Here is a 26557-nt window from a genome sequence, read left to right as displayed (position 1 = left end):
GAAGAAAAAAGCCTGTCCTGCATTCTCACCATAAAATTCAGGGTCAAAAGTATGCAAAAGAACACCTAAATGAGCCTGATGCATTTTGTAAGCAAATTCTATGGACTGATGAGGTTAAAATACAACACTTTGGGCACAATGATCAAAGGTATGTGTGGAGAAAAAAGAGCACAGAATTTTTGGAAAAGAACATCTCACCAACCATTAAACATGGGGTTAGATCTATCTTGCTTTGGTCTATGATGCAGGCAATTTCACGGGTAACATTTCACGGGTAGAGGGAAAAATGGATTCAATGAAATTTCAACAAATTCTTAATGCAAACATGACACCATCTGTACAAAAGCTGAAGCTGAAAAGAGGATGGCTTCTACAATAATCCTAAACACAAGACAAAATCCACAATAGACTACCTCAAAAGGAGCTATCTGAAGGTTTTACAATGGCCCTCATAGTCCCCTGATCTGAACATTATTTAAAATCTGTGGCTAGACCTCAAAATATCAGTGCATGTGAGATGACCCAGAAATCTCAAAGAAGTGCAAAATTTTCCAAGAAAGAATGAATTAAAAAAACTTGTCTGGCTACAAAACACATTTACAAGTTGTGATAATTTCAAAAGGGGGTTCTACCAGGTACTAATCATGCAGGGTGCCAAAACATTTGCATCAAACCTTTTCCATTTTTGTGATTTTTAAAATCTGAAAAATAATTTTTTTTTTTCTAAAATAAAATAATAATAAAACAATAAAAAGTGTTAGGCGTCAGGATTCTCCCACTGCACAGGGGGAATTCCAAGACATGTATTCTGCGGTCTCCCATTTTGTCTCAACCACAAAGGACTCTGCTCAGCAAAGACATTGGTCCCAGAGTCTTGCGAAGTCTAGAGCTGTGCATCTGGTTTCTGCTGCCTCTACAGATTCAACTATAGCAACCAGCATTAGACAGCGGTGAGCAGACGTTTCTGGGACTAAGTCCAGCTTTTGTCCTTGTGAGCATGCCCATGAGATGACCACTTATTGGTGGTTGGGGGTCACATGCCCAGGTCCTCAAATGAGTCTGGATTGGCTTACTAGCAAGGTCCTTGCAGATTGGCATCTATAAAAGGATCTCACGGCAGTATGGGCGTGCGCTAGTATTGACCATGACAAGTTTGTGTGTGCATGTGTGAATGACTCTGGTGAAAGCTCCTAATGATTCCCTGCACTCTGTTTGTTGCATTAGTACTAGGGAGATTGGAGTCAGAATCAGCACCAGGTAGTGGCATCGCCAGTGCGACGCCATGCGCATAGTGTGTCCAGTCCAGCTCTTACCCCAGCATCCTAGGTGCTGAGTCTTGTGACCACACTTGCGCTAAATCTGCTGTGCCTGGTCACAGCAAACAGGGAATAGCATTATTTTATTTTGCTGTGACTCTGGAGCAACAGAGTTCGCCGCTGTTCACACCGGGTGACATTTAACCTGCATGTGTGTTTGGTGCTCTACCATATAGTGTCCACCATTGCCTAGCAGCGGTTTCCATCTCTGCACGGTGGACCACGGGTGACGAATGCACCTTATTAATATATTTATTTGGCGCGTTCCGCCAACCCTAACACAAAGTAAATGTATCATCTTTAACTTTAAGTCTTTTAGAGATCATTTCATCCTCAACTAGCTTAACTGTTCACAATAACAATAAGGGTGCCCAAACTTTTACATGCCTCTGTATGTCTTTGGAATGTGGGAGAAAATTTACGCAGAAAAAAAAGCAAATGTGGTAAACATTGACTCCATGCAGATGTTGTTCTCGGTTTATTTCAATGCAAGTCCCAACTCTCTACCTTTGAACCAATCTAAGAATGCAAACTGTCTTGTGCATTAATGATATTATGTATAACATTTTATATCCCTCAATGTGTCATGTTGTTCAACAGAGGACAGTCAAGATGGAGGAAAGTCTTTCTATCAGATCCAAGTTGCTATACATGGACACCTTCATTTGTCAGCAATAACTGCACTACATATGTTCATACATATGTCAATGTATAATGTAGCAATTTCTTAACCAATATGCATATGCCAGAAACATAAGCTGTTTTGAACACATTGACACAGATTTGCATTTTTATTTTTGTGACATACAATTCCTGCTACATATAACTAAATGGACTTCTATGTCAAAAATTCTGGCTCCTCAGATCTATAATGAATTCATTGGGGCTAATTAAAACTTGCATTGTCCACGCCAGTCTAAATTATGGACTTACTGGACTGCGATGTGCCAAATTTATTAAGAGGCTTACTCCACTGAATGATCTTGCTGCATGTTCTTTGTAGCCTGTGCTTTCGTGCATCTGGGACTGGAATACAGTAGCATTTTTGGCATAATAAATGGTGATGAGCGAATGTACTCGCTGCTCAGGTTTTCCCGAGCACGCTCAGGTGACCTCCGAGTATTTATGACTGCTTGGAGATTTAGTTTTCATTGCAGCAGCTGAATGATTTACAGCTACTGGCCTGCTTGATTACATGTGGGGATTACCTAGCAACCAGGCAACCCCCACATGTACTCAGCCTGGCTAGTAGCTGCAAATCATTCAGCTGCCATGATGAAAACTAAATCTCCGAGCAGTCATAAATACTCGGAGGTCACCCGAGCAACGAGTACACTTGCTCATCACTAATAATAAACACTCAAAATTTTGCAAAAAATATTGGGAATGTGTAGCCATGGCTGTCCCATCATTTTGACAAAAATGCTTTAAACTGGCATGAAAATAACAAAACTGTCAAAGTTATGTGCAGCTCTGTGTTTGGTAAAATATTGTGGCTTTTAAAAACATTTAACACTAATTTTCTGGTGTAAAAGCTAAGATAAATCATCTCTGTTTAGTTAGTTTAGTGTAGGAAGCATTATCATTTTTAAAGGGAAGCTGTCACCAGGTTTTTGGTACAGAATCTGAGAGGAACATGTACTGACAAAGACCCTGATTCTCGTGATGTGTCGCTTAGGCTAGTTTCACACTAGCGTCGGGCTCGGCCCGTCGCCGTGCGTCGGGCCGAGGTCCCCGACGCTAGCGTTGTCCCCGCCGCACAACGGGGGCAGCAGATGCATTTTTCCCACGCATCCGCTGCCCCATTGTGAGGTGCGGGGAAGTGCGGGGAGGTGTGGGCGGAGTTCCGGCCGCGCATGCGCGGTCGGAAAAAGCGGACCGTCGGGAGCAAAAAACGTTACATGTAAGGTTTTTTTCTCCCGACGGTCCGCTACCACACGCCCAAGCGTCGCAAAACGGACGCGACGTTTGGCAATGCGTCGCAAATGCGTCGCTAATGCGTCGCTAATGTTAGTCTATGACGAAAAAACGCATCCAGCAAGAACTTTTGCTGGATGCGTATTTTCGGCAAAACGACGCATTTGCGACGTATTGCAGTTAACGCTAGTGTGAAACTAGCCTTACTGGTGTCTTTGCTGTAGTTTCAATAAAATCACTGTTTTATCAGCAGGAGATTATCATTTAGAGGACTAGTAAACCTGCTGCCAAATTGTCCTCCCTAATCTTGAGATCTCTATTAAATAAGTACTGGTAGATATGTGGCAAATAAAATAATGATTTTTATCTAAACAACAGTAAGCAGCCTAGTGAGTGCTAAATTGCTGGAATAAGGGTCTCTGCGCTAAATCATGGAGCTTTCAGATAAGCATCCATTTATTCACTGTGTAATGCAGTGGCACACATTCAATGTTTAATTTTGATTTTCTTTTCTTATAATAGGAAGTTTTAGCATACAGTATAAAATCACACATGATCATTTTTTCCAGAACTTTGGTGAATAAATTAACAACAACATCTGATTTTTTAGTCCAAATGAAAAAGTAGATTTCTCAAATTTATCATACTTTAATATAAGAATTTCTGCAAGTTCTTAAATAGCTCATTATTATACATATTTCTGTAAAGTAATAATGTAAAGCTACTGGGAAAACAATATTTTCCTGTAAAATAAAATACTGTACAAAAGCTGTCGTAATATATAAATAGCAAAGTTCTTTAGAATGAATAGTACACAGAGTTCCTGATATGTGCTGTTACAAATCTTTCAGTCCTCGGCATTTGTACCACAGAGAGGATCTGATTCTACCAAGGTTGCAGTGACCCGAATCCGCCTCCTCTTGGCAATCAGTGGCAGTATTCAAAGCAAGTGATTCTGGTATCTCATTGACCTGTCATATAATGTAGCATTTCTAAATAAATTGATTTTACTCAATTGATTTCTGTAGGAGGCATTACAACTTTGCAAGTTTATCAATTGCTCATTATTTCTGAAATGTCATGTAACATTGTAAAAAAACTCAGATACCATTTGGAATAATATTGTTTTTACAAACTGTATCCCTCGGCTCAATATCAAAGTTTGTTTTATTATTTTGCAACTTGACCAAAAACAAGTTAGTTATTATTCTAGTTAATGTTATTTACCAAAATGAAAATGAAATAGAAAATTAATAGTCTTCAGAGTTTGAATCTTCCTGCATTCCTTTCAATATCTGTATATAGCATGATACTACAAATCTCTGGAAGTGTAGGCAATCAGGAACTTTTCAGTACAGAAAAGGTTTTACATATGCTTTAACTGGAAACTGATAGAAGATAAGAAATGCAATATATGTATAAGGTTATTTAAATATTAATATCAATGCTTGCTATCTTTCATCTCTTCCCACTGATGCCTATTTCATTTTCTTCTTCATTTTATGTTTTGGCAGCAGGATTGTGCACAGTAACCTACAGACAGCGTCAGGTTGGCACTTTTATATTGATTAAAATGATACCTTGGGTGATGAAATCCGTCTTGTGGTTGTTGTTTAATCTTTTTTTTCAGTGTTGAGTTAATGATATGCCTATGCTCGGGGGGCGGTCTGTGGGGGAAACTTTATGTGCTGCTCTGCTTAGGTATTCATCAGTATGGCTTCTGGCAGGTCACTGATCCCTCAATGACCTGCCCCCTATTTTGCATAATGAATATTATTTATATTTTTTTTAAAAAAATCACTTTCTGCTGATATACATTAATTCACTAAAAAAAATCTGTTTGAAAACAGCGCCGGCTGTGCCTCTGCATTATCAGCTATTCTCAATACGTTAGCTGCTACTCTGCAGGCACCGGCGGCACCATCTTGCTAGAGAAAAAAAATTGCCTCCTCCAAGATATCATCGCCGGAAACTGTGCAGTAGCAGCCAGCACCATCTTTATGGAAATAACTTTTTGTTTCTCTAACAAGATGGCACAGCTGGCGCCTGGACAGCAACAGCTATCCGAGTTACGATAGAAGCTATTGGGCAGGAGCTGGTGGTGCCATCTTGGAAGAGGCAATTTTTTCTCTCTAGCAAGATGGCGACTCAGCAGCTATCGGATCGCCAATAGCTGCTACTGCACAGGTGCAGTCACCACCATTTTCAGGATGATTTTGTTTTCTATGAATTAATGTAAATCATCAAAAAATCTAATTAAATACACATTACAGATGTGATCATGCAGCTGCAGTGCAGGTGTCGCTGCCGATGCCTGCCTGCTGAAGGTGATCTGTTTTTTTTAAATATATATAATATTCATTATGTAAAATAATGGGCAGGTCACTGAGGGATCATTGACCTGTTAGAAGCTATATTGATGAATATGTAAGTAGAGCACCACATGAAGCCCCCCCACAGGCCGTCCCCGAGCACGAGCATATCATTAACTCAAAACTGAAAATAATGATGAAACAAAAACCACAAGACGGATTTCATCAACCAAGGTATCATTTTAATTAGTATAATGGTGTCAACATGACACTGTGTGTAGGTTACTAAGCACAATCCTGAAGGCAGGTTCCCTGCTGTTGTCTAAAATAAGGAAAATGCTGCAAACAGGGAGAACCATATCTAAAATTATAAACTAAAACACAAATAGTCACTATTTAAAGCAAACCTGTCACTGATATAGGATATGACCACTGCCTTTCAGGGCTTATCTACAGTATTCTCTAGATAAGCCCCTGATCCAACCTGAAAGATAAGAAAAATAAGTTTTATTATTCTCACCTGGGGCAGTCTGCTATGATGGGTGCTGCAGGTCTGGGTCCTGCGCCTCCCATCTTCTTATGATCGCTGCCCTCCTGGTTGCATCATGGCTCCCCGGCATCGCTCTCCTGCACAGGTGTACTTATCTTATCTATTGAGGGCAGAGGAAAGTACTGCAGTGAGCAGGCACCAGGCCTCTCTGACCTTTCTCACTGCCTGCACACTGCAGTACCTTCCTCTGCCCTCAACAGGGCAGATAATTACGCCTGCGGGTGAGTATAATAAAGCTAATTTTTCTTCTCTTTCTGGTCGGATTGGGGGCTTATCTACAGCATTATAGAATGCTGTAGATGAGCTCTGAAAGGCTGTGGCTATATCTTATATCTGCCAAACCTAGTGACAGGTTTACTTTAAGTTCCTGACAACCCCATTCTTGAGTTCTTTTAAAAAATATTAGAGTTAATTTTTTTTTAATCAATTTAGTAATTGCAAAGTGGATGAACAAAAGAGAAATCTAAATCAGAACAATACTTGGTGTGATGTCTTCTTCTTTCTATGCACACTTACATGCAGTTTTTTGAAGAGACTGTACCATACCTTCTGTGGATGCAGGCTTTCGTAAATCCTTCCTGTATTCACAGACATGTACAATGATGTTAAAATCACTGCTCTGTGCGAGCCATATCAACACTCCCAAGATTCCTTGTTCTTCTTTACACTGGAGAAAGTTTTTAATGAGCTTGACTGTATGTTTGACTGTATGTCAATATTTGAGATCTGCAATTTATATCATATTTCTTATCTTATCTGACAGCTACAAGTCCATAATCCCACAAAATCCTCTGTTTTTTGTGATAATTAGGTAAATTATAACAGACACTTATTTCACTACCTAGTTCACTACTATTGACAGTGTGCAGTTTATGCTGCCAGGACACATAATGTAAGGAGCTATATGAGTCTTTATAAGGGGCTACAACTGTTTCCATCCTTCACCTCTTATCCCTTTTATTTTGCCGTCTTTCATACCAATGTGCTTCTTTATTCATTTTTTTCTACTGTGTTTATTATATTATTGGTAATACATTTTGATATTTTTCTTCATCAATCCTAGTTTTTTCTTTTCTCTGGGTTTTTTACACGGCATTTAGACATTTATAGACACCCAGGATTGTTCTTGTCTTTTTTTCTCAGAATCAGTGGGATCCATTGAAACATTTTAGCTTTATTACCTCATAAATTGACACTGGTCAAAATGGTAAAAATTAGCTTGGTCATTAATGTGCAAACCACCTTGGGGGGTAGAAGAGGAGTTAAATGTGATTTTCTAATTATGAGCATAACCACCTCTTCCAATATAAAGAGGGTGTTCACAATTAAGCAACCACATTATTTTAGTTTTGGTATTTTCCCCTCTCTAGATGATTTCAGTTAACATTGTTAAGTGGAAAAAATTTTGAAATTATTCTTCTTGGTATGATTTTTTTACATAACATAAACCTGGCATTTTAACAAGGGTATGTAGAATTACAGTATATATATATATATATATATATATATATATATATATATATATACTGGTATGTTTTATAAATAGTAATTCAAAGCAAATATCAAAAAATAGTGAAGGTTGCTGCGAATGTGTTTCCTTTTGCTGCTGCTTTTTTCTTCTTAAATTGTATATTGTCCTATCAAGTACTTTTATGCTATATCTAGTAAAAATGCAATATTCAAAGTGTCTATTCTTCAACAAATTCATAGATGTTAGCTGGAGGGCAGCATAAGCAGCAACCATTCAAGCTATAAAGAAATTACAAGCAGGACTAGGGACTATAAAGGCTGTGAGGAGCACTGAAGTGTGAAAATTTGTTTATTAAGATAGTGAAAAGCATACTTAGACTGATATGCAACTCCATCAATCTTTGTGTGCAAAGTAGATATTTGCACATAACACTCTGGTGCAATTATTTTTCAATATAAACATATTAATTAACTGTTCTATGCCTTATATTGATGAAACTTGTGTAATTGCTGCTAAACTTGCCTAACTATATTAACTATATATATAAGGGTATGTGTCCACGTTCAGGATGGCCTGCGGTTTGGACGGAGTGGAAAACCCACTCCGCCCAAAGCTCCACCCCCTTCTGTAGACACGATGATGCCGGATGTGTTCATTGCACACATCTGGAATCATCACACCCCACACATAGGGCCCTGTGTTTTACCTTGCAACGGCGCAGCGTCACCGCAAGGTAAATGGACATGCCACGATCTAAAAAGACATCTGGAGCATGTCCGGAATCGCAGAGCCGCCAGATGCGTGTTACTATGCATAGTTGAGATGGGATTTCATAAATTCCCCTCCACTGTGCTGTAACATCTGGATGCTGTGTGTTTGACGCTATGTCTCTACGCAGCGTCAAACACACAGCATTTCCTGAACGTGGAAACATACCCTAAGGGTACCGTCACACAGTGCCATTTTAATCGCTACGACGGCACGATCCGTGACGTCGCAGCGTCGTATGATTATCGCTCCAGCGTCGTAGACTGCGGTCACACTGTGCAATCACGGCGCTGGAGCGATGCCGAAGTCCCCGGGTAACCAGGGTAAACATCGGGTTACTAAGCGCAGGGCCGCGCTTAGTAACCCGATGTTTACCGTGGTTACCAGCGTAAAAGTAAAAAAAAAAAAACGTACATACTCACCATCTGATGTCCGTCCGGTCCCTTGCAGTCTGCTTCCCGCTGTGACTGAGATCCGGCCGTACAGTGAGAGCAGAGCGCAGCGGCGACGTCACCGCTGTGATCTGCTCTCACTTTCTGGCCGGCAGACAGTCAGAGCGGAAAGCAGACGGCAAGGGACCTGACGGACATCAGATGGTGAGTATGTACGGTTTTTTTTTTTTTACTTTTACGCTGGTAACCACGATAAACATCGGGTTAGTAAGCGCGGCCCTGTGCTTAGTAACCCGATGTTTACCCTGGTTACCAGCGAACGCATCGCTGGATCGCTGTCACACACAACGATCCAGCGATGACAGCGGGAGATCCAGCGACGAAAGAAAGTTTCAAACGATGTGCTACGACGTACGATTCTCAGCTGGGTGCCTGATCGCAGTAGCGTGTCAGACACTGCGAGATCGTAACGATATCGCTAGAACGTCACGAATCGTGCCGTTGTAGCGATAAAAATGCCACTGTGTGACGGTACCCTTAGGGTATGTTTCCACGGTCAGGATTGCATCAGGATTTGCTCAGGATTTCATGCAGATAAAATCTGCACCAAATCTGCACCTGAGGTCATTGGCAGGTCACCTGCGTTTTTGATGTTTTTTTACATGCGATTTTCTCATGCGGATTTGTGTGTTTTTGCAAGCTAAATAAAGATATGCAAAAAAAAAAAGAATTGTGATGTCATTTCTTGTCCAACCTCTTCATTTACATACTCCATTGAAGAATAATGTTTACACACACAGACAGATAGATGATAGATAACAGATAGATGATAGCTATATAGATAGATATCGATAGATAGATAATAGATGGATAATAGATAGAAAGATCTATCATATCTATCGTATCTACCTATCTATCTATCTATCTATTTATAAATAGATATATCTATAGATAGCTAGATAGATATATATCGATAGATAGATGGATAATAGATAGATACGATAGATAGATAATAGATAGATAATATATAGATAATAGATAGATACGATAGATAGATAGATAGATAGATAGATAGATAGATAGATAGATAGATAGATAGATAGTTAGATAATACCAAGCCCGATGTGTAGTAAAAAATATAATAAAATGGTACATAAAGAGTTAGGCCGGGATCACACATGCGGGAAACTCAGTCGAGTCTCGCATCTTAATATCAGGCACTGTCGCCGGCACTCTGGAGCGGAGCGTGCTGTTGCATGTATTTCTGTACAGCTGCAAGCTCCGCTCCTGAGTGCCAGCAGCAGTGCCGGATATTGAGATGCGAGACTCGCATATGTGATCCCAGCCTTAAAAGCAATATCCGTTTAACTTACCAAAAATTTTTTAAAAAATGGCGTGGGCTCCCGCGCAATTTTTTGCGCCAGAGAGGGAAAGCCAGCAACTGGGAGACCGATGTTTGTAGCCTGGGAAGGGGTTAATACCCATGGATAATCCCAGGCTATGAATATCAGTCCGCAGCTGTATATTTAGCCTTTACTGGCTATTAAAATAGGGGGACCCCCCAAAAAAATGATGTGGGGTCCCCCTATAATTTATAGCCAGAAAGGCTACGCAGACAGCTGCGGGCTGATATTCATAGCCTAGGAATGGACCATGGATATTGGCCCCCTTGGCTACAAATACCATCTCCCAGCCACCCCAGAAATGGCGCATCTGTAAGATGTGCCAATTTCGGCGCTTAGCCTCTCTCTTCCCACTCCCCAGTAGCAGTGGGATATGGGGGTAATAAGTCGTTAATGTCACCTTTGTAAGGTGACATTAAGCCGCCTTAGTAATGGAGAGGTGTCAATAAGATACTTATCCATTACTAATCCTCTACTTGGTAAAGGGTTAATAAAACACACACATGCAGAATAAAGTATTTTAATGAAATAAAACAACTCACAGTTTTAACCATATTTTTATTGAACTGGTAATCCAAGCGAAGCCCTCGTCTCCTAGAAAAAAAGAAAAATAATAAACCAACAGTATACTCCCTGAGTCTGACGTAGTCCTTAGTAACGAGTGTCCCACAACGAGTCCAGCTCTGCTACATCTGGATGCCTGACATCCAGACATAGCAGAGCTTGTAGATGATCGCTGTAGATAACTCTCCAGCGATCACCAACACTGCAGCGTTCTCACAATCAGCTGATGGTGAGAAACAGACTAGTGACTGGATATATCCCCCGGTCAAGTGCATGACAGTTCTCACGATAAGATAAGTTATCGCGAGAACTGCAGTGGACGGTTACCTCCGGCGGTGGGACAGGTTAGCCCACATGTAAATTAGGAGACATGCGTAGTAAGCTGCGTTTACGAGCTTACTACTCATGTGACTAATCATTAGATGCGGTTTTACCGCATCTAATGTTTACCTATGGGTAATTTACGGTGGATAGTTCAAATTTTTGCCATGAGCAAAATGGTGAATGAAAAAATATAGTCACCTAAAAGCTTAACTGTCCAGCTGTCACAGTTTGCCATCTAGTCCTTCTTATCTCCTCTTGTATCTTCTTCCAAGATCTTGAGGTGGCTATAGGAAAAGCCTGGCAAAGCATCTTGAGGGAATAACGTATGCAGTATTTGATTGCAACTATAGACATAAAAGAATATTTGATTCCAGGTATTAAATATAATGCCTTTTTTTTAACTTACCCAACTGCTTTTAAGCCTGATAAATTTAAATAGATTTTACGTCACATAAATGTATTTCACACTTCTTTTAATTACCATTACTGCATGTAAAATAAAGATGGATAACCCTATGTTGATAAATATGATGACTGGTGGATTAGGTTCTTCTAGCAGCAGTTTAAGAATCCTACTTAATAATATTCTGGAATATTTTTGTAATGCTTGCTCAGTTTCCCTTTGAATATTTCAGATGCTGAAGCATTTTTAGAAATCCTTTATAAGGCATTCATTATTGTAATTATAGTCTAGTTGATTGACGGGAAATTTTGTGCTTAGTAGCAATGACTCTTCAAGAAAGTGATTTTTACCAAGGCAGAATAACAACTGTTTCAAATTCCCTGTGAATGAGACACACTGAAATAGTGTAAAGCATTTAATACTATGATCATACACCACATGTTAAAAATATGTGGAGAAATAATAGCCATTGAGTTAGATATTATTTTTTCCTTTTGATATTTGCTGTTTTGAAATTCCTCATTTGGATATAATTATATGCTGTATTTGTGAATGTAACATTGTTCGTGGCGTAAATGATTCTTTCAGATAAATAGCTTATGAGAAAGCTAAGTATGAATGCTTTGCTTCTTCCTACTGATACATGTTGAAGACTAATTCTCAAAGAATGCTTACATAAATATCATTTTTAATGGCTTCATTGCTATTTGGCACAATAAAATAAAATGATTGTTAGTAGTGACAAATCTAAGCCTCCATTGGTATTCTAAAGCATCTAAATGCCTTTGATACTTTAAAATCTGTGGTATGTACGTGAACTATGAGAGGACATGAAGCCATCACATAGAAAACAATTAGAAATTCTTCATCAGATGATATGTACAGATATACTGTAGCTCAGCTTCTTAATTGGTTAGTTAAGGATTGGGCCATGTTTGCTATTGAGGATCAGATAAATGAATTTTTTTAAGACTTCACATTAAAAACAATAAATCTACATACCTATTGTATATTGAAACAGCTGGGCGGCAGAGTTTTTTGTTGGTTATCACTTACAAATATGTATATGTTTAATTTGTAATAATTTTATGTTGTGCCTAAAGATTAGCGGATCTTTTGAAGGTTTTATTCACCAACTTCCGGAATTTTCCCGAAAAATGTGATTTACAGTGAATGCATTAGTGCAAATGGGGACAAGAAGGACTAAAAGAGAATGCATATGACCATAACAGCTTGCACTTAACAGGTGTGAGAGAGAGAGAGAGAGAGAGAGAACTCCACTCACCATATGAAAGTAGTCTCTACAGGAGGGAGGGGAAATATCTCGCTCACCATAAGAGCATATAATCTAAAGGAGAGAGAAAAGACCCTGCTGACCATACAGCTTACACTCTAAAGGAGAGAGAGGATCATGCTAACCATAATAGCTTACACATTGCAGAAGAGAAAGAGAGGACTCTAGTGACCATAAGAGCTTACACTCTAGAAAAGAGAGAGACATGCCTAGTGACTCTGGAGATGGAAAACGACTCTGCCATTCAAACTGTGCTTCATTCGAACTGGTGATCTTAGATAGCCCAGATACTGACCCCCCATGCAAGCTATGATAAGAGATTATAGCTGTAGGGTATTATGAAAAAGATGAAACAGCAATGCAAAATCATGTCAGCTCGCTAATGCTTCAGCAGTGTAGAATATAGTGCCAGGCAAGGGGGTTTTTTGTGAATCTCAAAATGTTTGAATTTGCGTAAAACAGCAAATTTGAGGAAATCCACTCATATCTGGTTAAAAAGCACCACTCCATTTTTGTGGGCCTAATAATGTGCATCAAATAGATTTAAAAGCCAGAACATTTGATATACAGGTCCTTCTCAAAAAATTAGCATATAGTGTTAAATTTCATTATTTACCATAATGTAATGATTACAATTAAACTTTCATATATTATAGATTCATTATCCACCAACTGAAATTTGTCAGGTCTTTTATTGTTTTAATACTGATGATTTTGGCATACAACTCCTGATAACCCAAAAAAACTGTCTCAATAAATTAGCATATCAAGAAAAGGTTCTCTAAATGACCTATTACCCTAATCTTCTGAATCAACTAATTAACTCTAAACACATGCAAAAGATACCCGAGGCTTTTAAAAACTCCCTGCCTGGTTCATTACTCAAAACCCCCATCATGGGTAAGACTAGCGACCTGACAGATGTCAAGAAGGCCATCATTGACACCCTCAAGCAAGAGGGTAAGACCCAGAAAGAAATTTCTCAACAAATAGGCTGTTCCCAGAGTGCTGTATCAAGGCACCTCAATGGTAAGTCTGTTGGAAGGAAACAATGTGGCAGAAAACGCTGTACAACGAGAAGAGGTGACCGGACCCTGAGGAAGATTGTGGAGAAGGACCGATTCCAGACCTTGGGGAACCTGAGGAAGCAGTGGACTGAGTCTGGCGTGTGCAGGAAATGGGCTACAGGTGCCGCATTCCCCAGGTAAAGCCACTTTTGAACCATAAACAGCGGCAGAAGCGCCTGACCTGGGCTACAGAGAAGCAGCACTGGACTGTTGCTAAGTGGTCCCAAGTACTTTTTTCTGATGAAAGCAAATTTTGCATGTCATTCGGAAATCAAGGTGCCAGAGTCTGGAGGAAGACTGGGGAGAAGGAAATGCCAAAATGCCTGAAGTCCAGTGTCAAGTACCCACAGTCAGTGATGGTGTGGGGTGCCATGTCAGCTGCTGGTGTTGGTCCACTGTGTTTCATCAAGGGCAGGGTCAATGCAGCTAGCTATCAGGAGATTTTGGAGCACTTCATGCTTCCATCGGCTGAAATGCTTTATGGAGATGAAGATTTCATTTTTCAGCATGACCTGGCACCTGCTCACAGTGCCAAAACCACTGGTAAATGGTTTACTGACCATGGTATTACTGTGCTCAATTGGCCTGCCAACTCTCCTGACCTGAACCCCATAGAGAATCTGTGGGATATTGTGAAGAGAAAGTTGAGAGACGCAAGACCCAACACTCTGGATGAGCTTAAGGCCGCTATTGAAGCATCCTGGGCCTCCATAACATCTCAGCAGTGTCGCAGGCTGATTGCCTCCATGCCACGCCACATTGAAGCAGTCATTTCTGCCAAAGGATTCCCGACCAAGTATTGAGTGCATAACTGAACATTATTATTTGATGGTTTTTTTGTTTGGTATTAAAAAACACTTTTATTTGATTGGTCGGGTGAAATATGCTAATTTATTGAGACAGGTTTTTTTGGGTTATCAGGAGTTGTATGCCAAAATCATCAGTATTAAAACAATAAAAGACCTGACAAATTTCAGTTGGTGGATAATGAATCTATAATATATGAAAGTTTAATTGTAATCATTACATTATGGTAAATAATGAAATTTAACACTATATGCTAATTTTTTGAGAAGGACCTGTAGTAGTCCATTACAGTTGTTCATTGATTCTTTCAAAAGGTATATATGACAACTGACTACTATGCTCTGTGTTTTTAAATTTACAGTTTTTTTACTCAGTAACGTGTAGAACACAAAATGAAGGGAAAGTTAGCCTATAACTAAAAAGCTGAGACATTTCAATTTAAAGGGAACCTGTCACCAGAAAAAAAAAAACACTATAAACCTGCAGGTATGGGATTAATCTGAAGGATGATAGTATTACTTACCTGCCCAGTGCTCGCACTTAGCCAAATGTTGTGGTGAGAAAATTAACTTTAATCTCCCTGAAAGGCATTTGGTTTCAGTTACTGGGGCAGCGCTGGTGCTGGTTCAATCTCCGCTCTGACAATACAGAGCGATGGCTGTAACCCTGCCCCCGGCCCTGATTGACAGCCACCACTAATGCAGAGACAGTTTCAGTTAGGACCAGGGGTGCAGCTACAGCTGCCGCTCTGTATGTTCAGAGCAGTGACAAAATCAGTGCTGCCCCTGTGACTGAAACCACATGCTGCCATGGAGAACAAAAATTAAATTTGTTACCACAGCTTTCGGGAGTGGGCAGGTGAGTAACATTATTAACCTGTAGATTAAGGCTAAAATTATGGTATAATTAGTTTCTTTTTTCTCCAGCTAGAATTAATCCCAAATGTTCAATGTAAATGTGATATGTTCAACCTCCCGATATGTCTTGTATTGATTTTCACTATGACACTGAAGTTGTCTGCAATTCACCAAATCATCTTAATAATCACTCATGTTGGTGGTTTAGTGGCCATTCAGGATTAAAACACTCTTTGTTAAATGTATAAAACTATATGAAATAAATATTGAAAAAATAAAATCAAATGTTAAATGTATTGCTTGCAAAGAAAGTCACCTTGAGTACTTGGAGCTTTGTTAAATTTGTTAATTCCTTTTCTTTTCTTTTTTTTCATACTGTCAAATCTGTAGCCATGAGCTGTTTAGAGGGAACAAAGCAGAATTTTGAATATAATTATAGTCTACATTAAATGCAAATTGAAAGTTATGTTCATCTTAGTTGACTTTTTTTACAAAGTGATATAATAACAGCTAGATCTATTGCTATTTTTATGTTTATACTAAAAAAATAAAACCAAATTGGAACACTATTTAAAAATTTTGAATGAACCATATTTTAACACTCGATTTTTTGAGTCAAAATTAAAATGCATAAGCTTTGGACTATGTAAAAAAAATCAATTATAAGCCTTTCAAGAATTTATTGAAATGTATTTATTTTTTTAGGCAAAATGATTACCAATCTAAAAAATTACAGATAAGAAATGAATGGTAGTTTTGTCATTAAAAGCATCTCACACAATTTTTTTCTATTGCATCCACCAAAAATTTATGATCAAGTTTTTATATCCTGTAATGGTTGGATAGCTACTGTTGTTTTGAAAAGTTAGTTGTGGTTGTAATAAATGTTATTACAAATGTTTCTGCTTTTCTACAAAAGATATAGTAAATACAGTATCTGTATTTCATTAACTTTTTAGCTATTTATTTTATCAAATAGAATAAACAATATAATAATTGTATTATAGAATGCATTAAACACCAAGCAAAAATGAGCTCTATTTTGAACTTTTACCATTATAGTAAGAAAAATGTACTCACTGTTATTTTGAGAAAAACAAATAGACCCTAATTTTTGAAGAATGGTGTTTTGCACACAAATCTTGATCCAGGATCTGTTGAAGTATAATGAGACAGATTTTTAAAAGGACTCTGTCATTAGCGGGAGTACTTTTCTGCCATAATTCATGCCACTTTTTTTGGCATAAATTATGGACAATTTGTCAGGCTGCAGGTGTCCATGCCTTCTCTGTAAAGCTCCACTAAACATAGTTGCACCCTAGTAATGTTTCAAACTGTTAAATTGGCTTCAAAGAGTTTTTAACTAAGTTAATTTCTCTAGAAATTAATCTAAGCCAACAAGAAATAACACAATTATATGTATTTTTGTCATAGTCCTGCATATTGCTGAATCTGACCAATTGATTCAATACAATGGTGTCCAAAAAATATATAGACAATGGCACTTGAAACAAATGACTCAACCCAAATTCGGACTAACATAAATATACAGCCGAATGAAGAGTTCCATTAATAATACAAATCTTTATTAGTAACATAATAAAACAATGTTTAAAAATCAGAAAAATGCAGGATGACCATAATAACAGAGTGCCCAGTAGGGGGGTATAACCTGTACATCCTGTGTAAAGGGTGTGGAATATATTGAACTCGTAGTATCAAAGATGTAAAATAAATAAATTCTATTATATATCAAAAGCTGGTAACCACACTTGCAAGGAATATAGCCAAGGAACAGAAATAGGATCCTGAACAGATGTGAACACACAGATAATTATATATGATGGAGATATACACTCACCGGCCACTTTATTAGGTACACCATGCTAGTAACGGGTTGGACCCCTTTTGCCTTCAGAACTGCCTCAATTCTTCGTGGCATAGATTCAACAAGGTGCTGGAAGCATTCCTCAGAGATTTTTGTCCATATTGACATGATGGCATCACACAGTTGCCGCAGATTTGTCGGCTGCACATCCCAAAGATGCTCCATACAAGGCAGGATGGATCCATGCTTTCATGTTGTTTACGCCAAATTCTGACCCTACCATCCGAATGTCGCAGCAGAAATCGAGACTCATCAGACCAAGCAACGTTTTTCCAATCTTCTACTGTCCAATTTCGATGAGCTTGTACAAATTGTAGCCTCAGTTTCCTGTTCTTAGCTGAAAGGAGTGGTACCTGGTGTGGTCTTCTGCTGCTGTAGCCCATCTGCCTCAAAGTTCGACGCACTGTGCGTTCAGAGATGCTCTTAGGCCTACCTTGGTTGTAACGGGTGGCGATTTGAGTCACTGTTGCCTTTCTATCAGCTCGAACCAGTCTGCCCATTTTCCTCTGACCTCTGGCATCAACAAGGCATTTCCGCCCACAGAACTGCCGCTCACTGGATTTTTTTTCTTTTTCGGACCATTCTCTGTAAACCCTAGAGATGGTTGTGCGTGAAAATCCCAGTAGATCAGCAGTTTCTGAAATACTCAGACCAGCCCTTCTGGCACCAACAACCATGCCACGTTCAAAGGCACTCAAATCACCTTTCTTCCCCATACTGATGCTCGGTTTGAACTGCAGGAGATTGTCTTGACCATGTCTACATGCCTAAATGCACTGAGTTGCCGCCATGTGATTGGATGATTAGAAATTAAGTGTTAACAAGAAGTTGGACAGGTGTACCTAATAAAGTGGCCAGTGAGTGTATGTTATGAGTGATGTTCTGTAGCTGTCAGGATAAAGATATAAACCCCTACATAGGACAATGCATCTTGCACGGCAATAGAACAGATTATAACAGACTGTGCAAGTTTTGTAACTTGTAAGTATTAGCTAAAAAAACCAAAAACTGTTTCTTAAGTAAAAGGCCAGAAGGTGTTACCTGCAGGACGGAACAGACTTTTCCCCCTCACTCTGACACACATTTTGCAATTCAGCTTCTTTCGGGGGCGTGCCTACTGGGCACTCTGCTGTTATGTTCATCTTGCATTTTTTTTTATTTCTAAACATTGTTTTTATCATGTTACTAATAAAGATTTTTATTATTATTGGATCTCTTCATTCAGCTGTATATTTATGTTAGTCCGAATTTGGGTTGAATCTGAAAAATCCAAACATTGTTAAGTAATAAAAGTGAAATGTTCTTATGCAAGATAATATAATATAATTGAATTTGAAATGTTTACATTGTTTTACTTTGCAGTTTGGGAAACATCCAATTGAAGATCTCTTCAGTGAACTTCAAGATGGAAGAAGACTTTTGGATCTTCTTGAAGGCCTCACTGGTCAAAAACTGGTAAGGCTTAAGAAAGCTATGCTTTTTAATGAATTAGTGTATTTTACTTTTGTGTATCAGGAGATTAAAGTTTTTGTTTTTTAGCACTCGTTAATTCTAGATTATCAGATTAGCAAAATATGTTGTTACTTAGAATAAATGTAACCATATTCTTTAAAATCTTTAAACATTTTTAATATATTCACTAAAATAAAGATGAAGAAATAAACCATCTAACTCTTTTTGAAACACTTAATATAAATAGAGGGATTGATATCCTATGCACTATTTCCACTTGTGCATGGCTTATAGGTATGACAAAAAATCACAACATTTCTAGATATAGCATAAAGCTTATGAATTTCCTCCTAAATTTTTGTCCAAAAAGAAATGAGAAAATAAATCAGTTTTATTAGATTTTAGGAGAATAGGTGCCACACTGTAAAATGTAGTATTTAACTGTCTTAGCATTAGTAGATAGTACAAATAGAAGTTGTTCGATGTTTTATCCAAGGACAGCATGAGGCAAAGGTTAAAACAAAGATAGGCTGTGTGCTGTTGTTTACTGACACTGTTTTTATCACCTGGTGATTATCATTGCCTAACTACAGCAGCTCCAGAATTGCAAGACTGCTAGCTTGAGACCTCCCCCTCCTCTGATAAGAATATTATTATCTATAGATATTCTATATATAGAGACTGATGGGGGTTGGGCTAGCTTTCTTAGCTTTGCTGCATTCTGTCTAAAGACTCTGATTGTGGCTCAAGTTAACAAAGTGATATGCCATTTTATTCCAGGCTATTCTGTCCTACATTAGGCTGCTCTCAGATTAGATAGCCAAAATCTGCTGACATGTTCCCTTTAAAGCCATAATTAATAGTTAATCGCTTAACCCCCGGAGCTTTTTTCGGTTTTGCGTTTTTGTTTTTCACTCCCCTTCTTCCCAGAACCATAACTTTTTTTATTTTTCCTTTAATATGGCCATTTGATGGCTTGTTTTTTGCAGGACGAGTTGTACATTTGAACGACACCATTGATTTTACTATGTTGTGTACTAGAAAATGGGAAAAAAATTCCAAGAGGGGTGAAATTGCAAAAAAGTGGAAACCCACACTTGTTTTTTGTTTAGTTTTTTAACTAGGTTCACTAAATGCTAAAAATGACCTGACATTATGATTCTCCAGGTCATCATAAGGTCGTAGACACCAAACATGTCTACGTTCTTTTTTATCTAAGTGGTGAAAAAAATTCCAAACTTTGTAAGAAAAAAAAGCCCCGTTTTCCAATACCCATAGCGTCTCCATTTTTCGTGATCTCGGATTGGGTGAGGACTTATTTTTTGCATGCTGAGCTGACATTTTTAATGATACCATTTTGGTGTCAATATAATCTTTTGATAACCAGTTATTGCATTTTAATGTAATGTCGCGGCAACCAAAAAAATGTAATTCTTGTCATTTTGACTTTTTTCTCGCCATGCCGTTTAGCGATCAGGTTAATCCTTTTTTTATTGATAGATTGGGTGATTCTGAATGTGGCAATACCAAATATGTGTATGTTTGATTTTTTATTCTTTTATTTTGAATGGGACAAAAGGGGGGTGATTTGAACTTTTGTATACATTTTTTTATATATACAGTATTTTTATTTTATTTTTTTACTTTTGGCATGCTTCAATAGTCTCCATGGGAAACTAGAAGCTGCCATATCCCAATCAGCTCTGCTACATAGAGGCGATGATCAGATATCCTCTATATAGCAAAATTACTCACTTGCTATGAGCACCGACCACTGAGTGGCACTCACAGAAAGCCACCACTGACAACCATAGAGGTCTCCAGGAGACATCCAGCTGTCATGCCAACACACCGGTGACCCATGATCATGTGACACGAGTAGTGTTGAGCGATACCGTCCGATACTTGAAAGTATCGGTATCGGAAAGTATCGGCCGATACCGGCAAAGTATCGGATCCAATCCGATACCGATACCCGATACCAATACAAGTCAATGGGACTCAGGTATCGGACGGTATTCCTGATGGTTCCCAGGGTCTGAAGGAGAGGAAACTCTCCTTCAGGCCCTGGGAACCATATTAATGTGTAAAAGAAAGAATTAAAATAAAAAATATCGCTATACTCACCTGTCCGACGCAGCCGGGACCTCAGCGAGGGAACCGGCAGCGTTGTTTGTTTAAATTTCGCCCTTTTACTTGGTTACGTGAAGTCCCGGCTTGTGATTGGTCAGGGCGGCCATGTTGCCGGGACGCGGACCAATCACAGCAAGCCGTGACGAAATTACGTCACGGCTTGCTGTGATTGGTCCGCGTCCCGGCAACATGGCCGCCATTAACCAATCACAAGCCGTGATGTCACGGGAGGCTGGACATGCGCGTATTTTGAAAAGCGCGCGTGTCCAGCCTCCAGTGACGTCCCGGCTTGTGATTGGTTAATGGCGGCCATGTTGCCGGGACGTCACTGGAGGCTGGACACGCGCGCTTTTCAAAATACGCGCATGTCCAGCCTCCCGTGACGTCCCGGCTTGTGATTGGTTAATGGCGGCCATGTTGCCGGGACGTCACTGGAGGCTGGACACGCGCGCTTTTCAAAATACACGCATGTCCAGCCTCCCGTGACGTCCCGGCTTGTGATTGGTTAATGGCGGCCATGTTGCCGGGACGTCACTGGAGGCTGGACACGCGCGCTTTTCAAAATACGCGCATGTCCAGCCTCCCGTGACGTCACGGCTTGTGATTGGTTAATGGCGGCCATGTTGCCGGGACGCGGACCAATCACAGCAAGCCGTGACGTAATTTCGTCACGGCTTGCTGTGATTGGTCCGCGTCCCGGCAACATGGCCGCCCTGACCAATCACAAGCCGTGACGTCACGGGAGGCTGGACACGCGCGCTTTTCAAAATACGCGCATGTCCAGCCTCCCGTGACGTCCCGGCTTGTGATTGGTTAATGGCGGCCATGTTGCCGGGACGTCACTGGAGGCTGGACACGCGCGCTTTTCAAAATACGCGCATGTCCAGCCTCCCGTGACGTCCCGGCTTGTGATTGGTTAATGGCGGCCATGTTGCCGGGACGTCACTGGAGGCTGGACACGCGCGCTTTTCAAAATACGCGCATGTCCAGCCTCCCGTGACGTCACGGCTTGTGATTGGTTAATGGCGGCCATGTTGCCGGGACGCGGACCAATCACAGCAAGCCGTGACGTAATTTCGTCACGGCTTGCTGTGATTGGTCCGCGTCCCGGCAACATGGCCGCCCTGACCAATCACAAGCCGGGACTTCACGTAACCAAGTAAAAGCGCGAAATTTAAACAAACAACGCTGCCGGTTCCCTCGCTGAGGTCCCGGCTGCGTCGGACAGGTGAGTATAGCGATATTTTTTATTTTAATTCTCTTTTTTACACATTATTACATTAATGTTGTTGCGATACCCGATACCCGATACCACAAAAGTATCGGATCTCGGTATCGGAAATTCCGATACAGCATGTATCGGCCGATACCCGATACTTGCAGTATCGGAATGCTCAACACTAGACACGAGTCACTGGTGGACAGATTTCCAGCATCATTGCCGGAAACGCTTGTTAAATGCCACTGTCAGTGTTTAACAGTGGCATTTAACGGGTTAATAGCCATGGGTGGATCACTGTTCTACATGGGCGCATGTCAGCTGTTCAAAACAGTGGACATGTGCCAGGAAAGATGTGGGCTCACCGACGGAATCCACATAAAAGAAAGGGAGTCCGACATCGGCGTAAATGTGCTCCCAATGTCGGAAAGGGGTTAAAGATAATCTGACAGCAGGTTTTTGCCACTTATTCTGAGAGCACTATAATGTAGTCACTGAGACTCTGATTACAGAAATGTATAATTTACTGTGCTGCTTGCTATAGATTTTAAAAAATCACTGTTTTATCAGCAGGAAAATTGTTGTGAATTCCGCTCTTGGGCTCCCTCCGGTGGTTGTGAGTAGCACTTTTGTGAGTTCTGCTCTTGGGCTCCCTCCTGTGGTTTTGAGTGGTATAGCTGCTTCTTGGATTTAGCATTAGCAGCTGCTTCCACTGATCGTCTTTCTGGCTCGGCTATTTTAGTCTGGCCTTAGCCCTCAATCAATGCCAGTTGTCAATTGTTCCTGCCTGGAGCCACTGCTCTTTTGGATTTCCCTGACACTCTGTCCAGTTCAGCAAAGATAAGTCCTTGCTTGTCCTTTTGCAGTCCATTTGTTGTGGACTTTATTGTTCAGCACATTCTATGTTTTGCTCATTTGTCCAGCTTATCAGTATGGATCTATTTAGCTAAGCTGGAAGCTCTGGGCTGCAGATTTTGCCCTCCACACCTTTAGTCAGGTGTGGAGATTTTTGCATATCTCTGCGGTGGACTTTTTCTAGTTTTTATTACTGACCGCACAGTGTTCTTTCCTTACTATGTATATAGCTAGAAGAGGCCTCCTTTGCTAAATCTTGTTTCATACTACGTATGTCATTTCCTTCTCCTCTCACAATCAATATTTGTGGGGGGCTATCCTATCCTTTGGGGATTTTCTCTGAGGCAAGATAGCTTTCCTGTTTCTACCTTTAGGGGTAGCTAGTTCTCCAGCTGTGACAAGGTGTCCAGGGAGTGACAGGAACATCCCACGGCTACTTCTAGTGTTGTGTTAAGATCAGGAACTGCGGTCTGTATAGTTACCACCTGCTCAGAGCTAGTCGCATGTCGCTCCTAAATTACCAGTCCATAAAAGTACAACTGGCCAAAAATGAGTTGAATGCATCTCAAAAGAAGGAAAAGAAAAAGAGTTCTGAGCCATTTTTTTTTCTTTAGTCTGTTTTGTCTTTTTCCTTCCTCTTAATCTCTGGGTGGATTTGGGCGCGGACATGGATGTTCAGGGTCTGTTTTCTCGTGTGGATCAACTCTGCTGCAAGAGTTCAGAGTATCCAAGATTATGTTGTTCAAACTCTAGCCTTAGAGCCTAGAATTCCTACTCCAGATTTTTTTTCCGGGGATAGATCTAAGTTTTTGAACTTTAAAAATAACTGCAAATTGTTTTTTGCTCTGAAACCCCGTTCCTCTGGTGACCCCACTCAGCAAGTTAAAATAGTTATTTCTCTGCTGCGTGGTGACCCTCAGGACTGGGCATTCTCCCTTGAGTCAGGGGATCCGGCATTGCTTAATGTAGATGCATTTTTTCAATCGCTCGGATTATTGTATGACGAACCTAACTCTGTGGATCATGCGGAAAAAACCTTGCTGGCTCTGTGCCAGGGTCAGGAAGCGGCAGAATTATACTGCCAGAAATTTTGAAAATGGTCTGTGCTCACTAAATGGAATGAGGATGTCCTGGCAGCAATTTTCAGAAAGGGTCTTTCTGAAGCCCTTAAAGATGTTATGGTGGGGTTCCCCACGCCTCTTGGTCTGAGCGAGTCTATGTCTCTGGCCATTCAGATCGATCGGCGCCTGCGTGAGCGCAAAGTGGTGCACCATATGGCAGCATCCTCTGAGCGGAGTCCTGAGCCTATGCAATGTGATAGGATTCTGACTAGAGCGGAACAGAGGGGATACAGACGTCAGAATGGGCTGTGTTTTTACTGTGGTGATTCAGCTCATACTATATCTGATTGCCCTAAGCGTATTAAGAGGGTCGCTAGATCTGTTACCATTAGTACTGTACAACCTAAGTTTCTCCTGTCTGTGACCCTGATTTGCTCATTGTCATCTTTCTCTGTCATGGCATTTGTGGATTCAGGCGCTGCCCTGAACTTAATGGACTTAGAATTTGCCAGGCGCTGTGGTTTTTCTTTGCAACCTTTGCAGAGCCCTATTCCTTTGAGGGGTATTGATGCTACACCGTTGGCCAAGAATAAACCTCAGTATTGGACTCAGTTGACTATGTGCATGGCTCCAGCACATCAGGAAGATTGTCGTTTTCTGGTGTTGCATAATTTACATGATGTTGTTGTACTGGGTTTTCCATGGTTACAAGTACACAATCCAGTGTTGGATTGGAAATCGATGTCTGTGACTAGTCGGGGTTGTCAAGGGGTACATAGTGACGTTCCTTTAATGTCAATCCCCTCTTCCCCCTCTTCTGATGTTCCTGAATTTTTGTCAGATTTCCAGGATGTATTTGATGAGCCCAAGTCCAGTTCCCTTCCTCCACATAGGGACTGTGATTGTGCTATTGACTTGATTCCAGGCTCTAAGTTCCCTAAGGGACGACTTTTCAACCTGTCTGTGCCAGAACATACCGCTATGCGGAGCTATGTTAAGGAGTCCTTGGAGAAGGGGCATATTCGGCCGTCTTCATCACCATTGGGAGCGGGATTCTTTTTTGTTGCCAAGAAGGATGGCTCCTTGAGACCCTGTATTGATTATCGCCTTCTTAATAAGATCACGGTCAAATTCCAATACCCTTTACCTTTGCTCTCTGATTTGTTTGCTCGGATTAAGGGGGCTAGTTGGTTTACCAAGATTGACCTTCGAGGGGCATATAATCTTGTTTGTATTAAACAGGGTGACGAATGGAAAACTGCATTTAATACGCCCGAAGGCCATTTTGAATACCTGGTGATGCCTTTCGGGCTTTCTAATGCTCCTTCTGTATTTCAGTCCTTCATGCATGACATTTTCCGCAATTATCTTGATAAATTCTTAATTGTGTATTTGGATGATATTTTGATTTTTTCCAATGATTGGGAGTCTCATGTGAAGCAGGTCAGGATGGTATTCCAGATCCTTCGTAATAATGCTCTATTTGTGAAGGGGTCTCAGTGCCTATTTGGAGTTCAGAAGGTCTCTTTTTTGGGGTTTATTTTTTCTCCTTCATCTATAGAAATGGATCCTGTTAAGGTCCAAGCCATTCATGACTGGATTCAACCCACATCTGTGAAGAGCCTTCAGAAATTTTTGGGCTTTGCTAATTTTTATCGCCGTTTCATTGCCAACTTCTCTAGTGTGGTTAAGCCCCTGACCGATTTGACGAAGAAAGGCGCTGATGTGACAAATTGGTCCTCTGAGGCTGTTGAGGCCTTTCAGGAGCTTAAGCGCCGATTTACTTCTGCCCCTGTCTTGCGTCAGCCGGATGTGTCTCTTCCTTTTCAGGTTGAGGTTGATGCTTCTGAGATTGGGGCAGGGGCCGTTTTGTCACAGAGGAATTCTGATGGTTCCTTGATGAAACCATGTGCCTTCTTTTCCCGAAAGTTTTCACCTCTGGAACACAATTATGATGTCGGCAATTGGGAGTTGTTGGCTATGAAGTGGGCATTTGAGGAGTGGCGACATTGGCTTGAGGGGGCCAAGCACCGTATTGTGGTCTTGACCGATCATAAGAATCTGATTTAGCTCGAGTCGGCCAGGCGGCTGAACCCTAGATAGGCTCGATGGTCCCTGTTTTTCTCCCGTTTCGATTTTGTGGTTTCATATCTTCCGGGATCTAAGAATGTTAAAGCGGATGCCCTCTCTAGGAGTTTTTTGCCTGATTCTCCTGGAGTTCTTGAGCCGGTTGGCATTCTTAGGGAAGGGGTGATTCTTTCTGCCATCTCCACCGATTTACGGTGGGTGCTTCAGGAATTTCAGGCTGATAAACCTGACCGCTGTCCTGTGGGGAAGCTGTTTGTTCCTGATAGATGGACAAGTAAGGTAATTTCTGAGGTACATTGTTCGGTGTTGGCCGGTCATCCTGGGATTTTTGGTACCAGAGATTTGGTGGCTAGGTCCTTTTGGTGGCCTTCCTTGTGGCGGGATGTGCGTTCTTTTGTGCAGTCCTGTGGGACTTG

At 40.6% G+C, this 26557-nt stretch overlaps 1 protein-coding gene across 3 annotated transcripts in view; it reads left to right on the top strand.

Moving 5' to 3' along the window:
* DMD (dystrophin) overlaps positions 1-26557 on the top strand; it is a 3762639-nt gene that overhangs the window by 639455 nt on the left and 3096627 nt on the right. For all 3 annotated transcript variants that reach the window (XM_077296691.1, XM_077296689.1, XM_077296690.1), the window contains exon 3: positions 18696-18788. In XM_077296691.1, coding sequence (XP_077152806.1) covers positions 18696-18788 — 93 coding nt within the window. The remainder of the gene's footprint in view (positions 1-18695; positions 18789-26557) is intronic.

This window comes from Ranitomeya variabilis, chromosome 3, assembly GCF_051348905.1.
Source record: "Ranitomeya variabilis isolate aRanVar5 chromosome 3, aRanVar5.hap1, whole genome shotgun sequence".
NCBI classification, from domain to species: domain Eukaryota; kingdom Metazoa; phylum Chordata; class Amphibia; order Anura; family Dendrobatidae; genus Ranitomeya; species Ranitomeya variabilis.
Note: the sequence above shows the minus strand (reverse complement) of the source record. Positions and strands in the feature narration are given on the sequence as shown.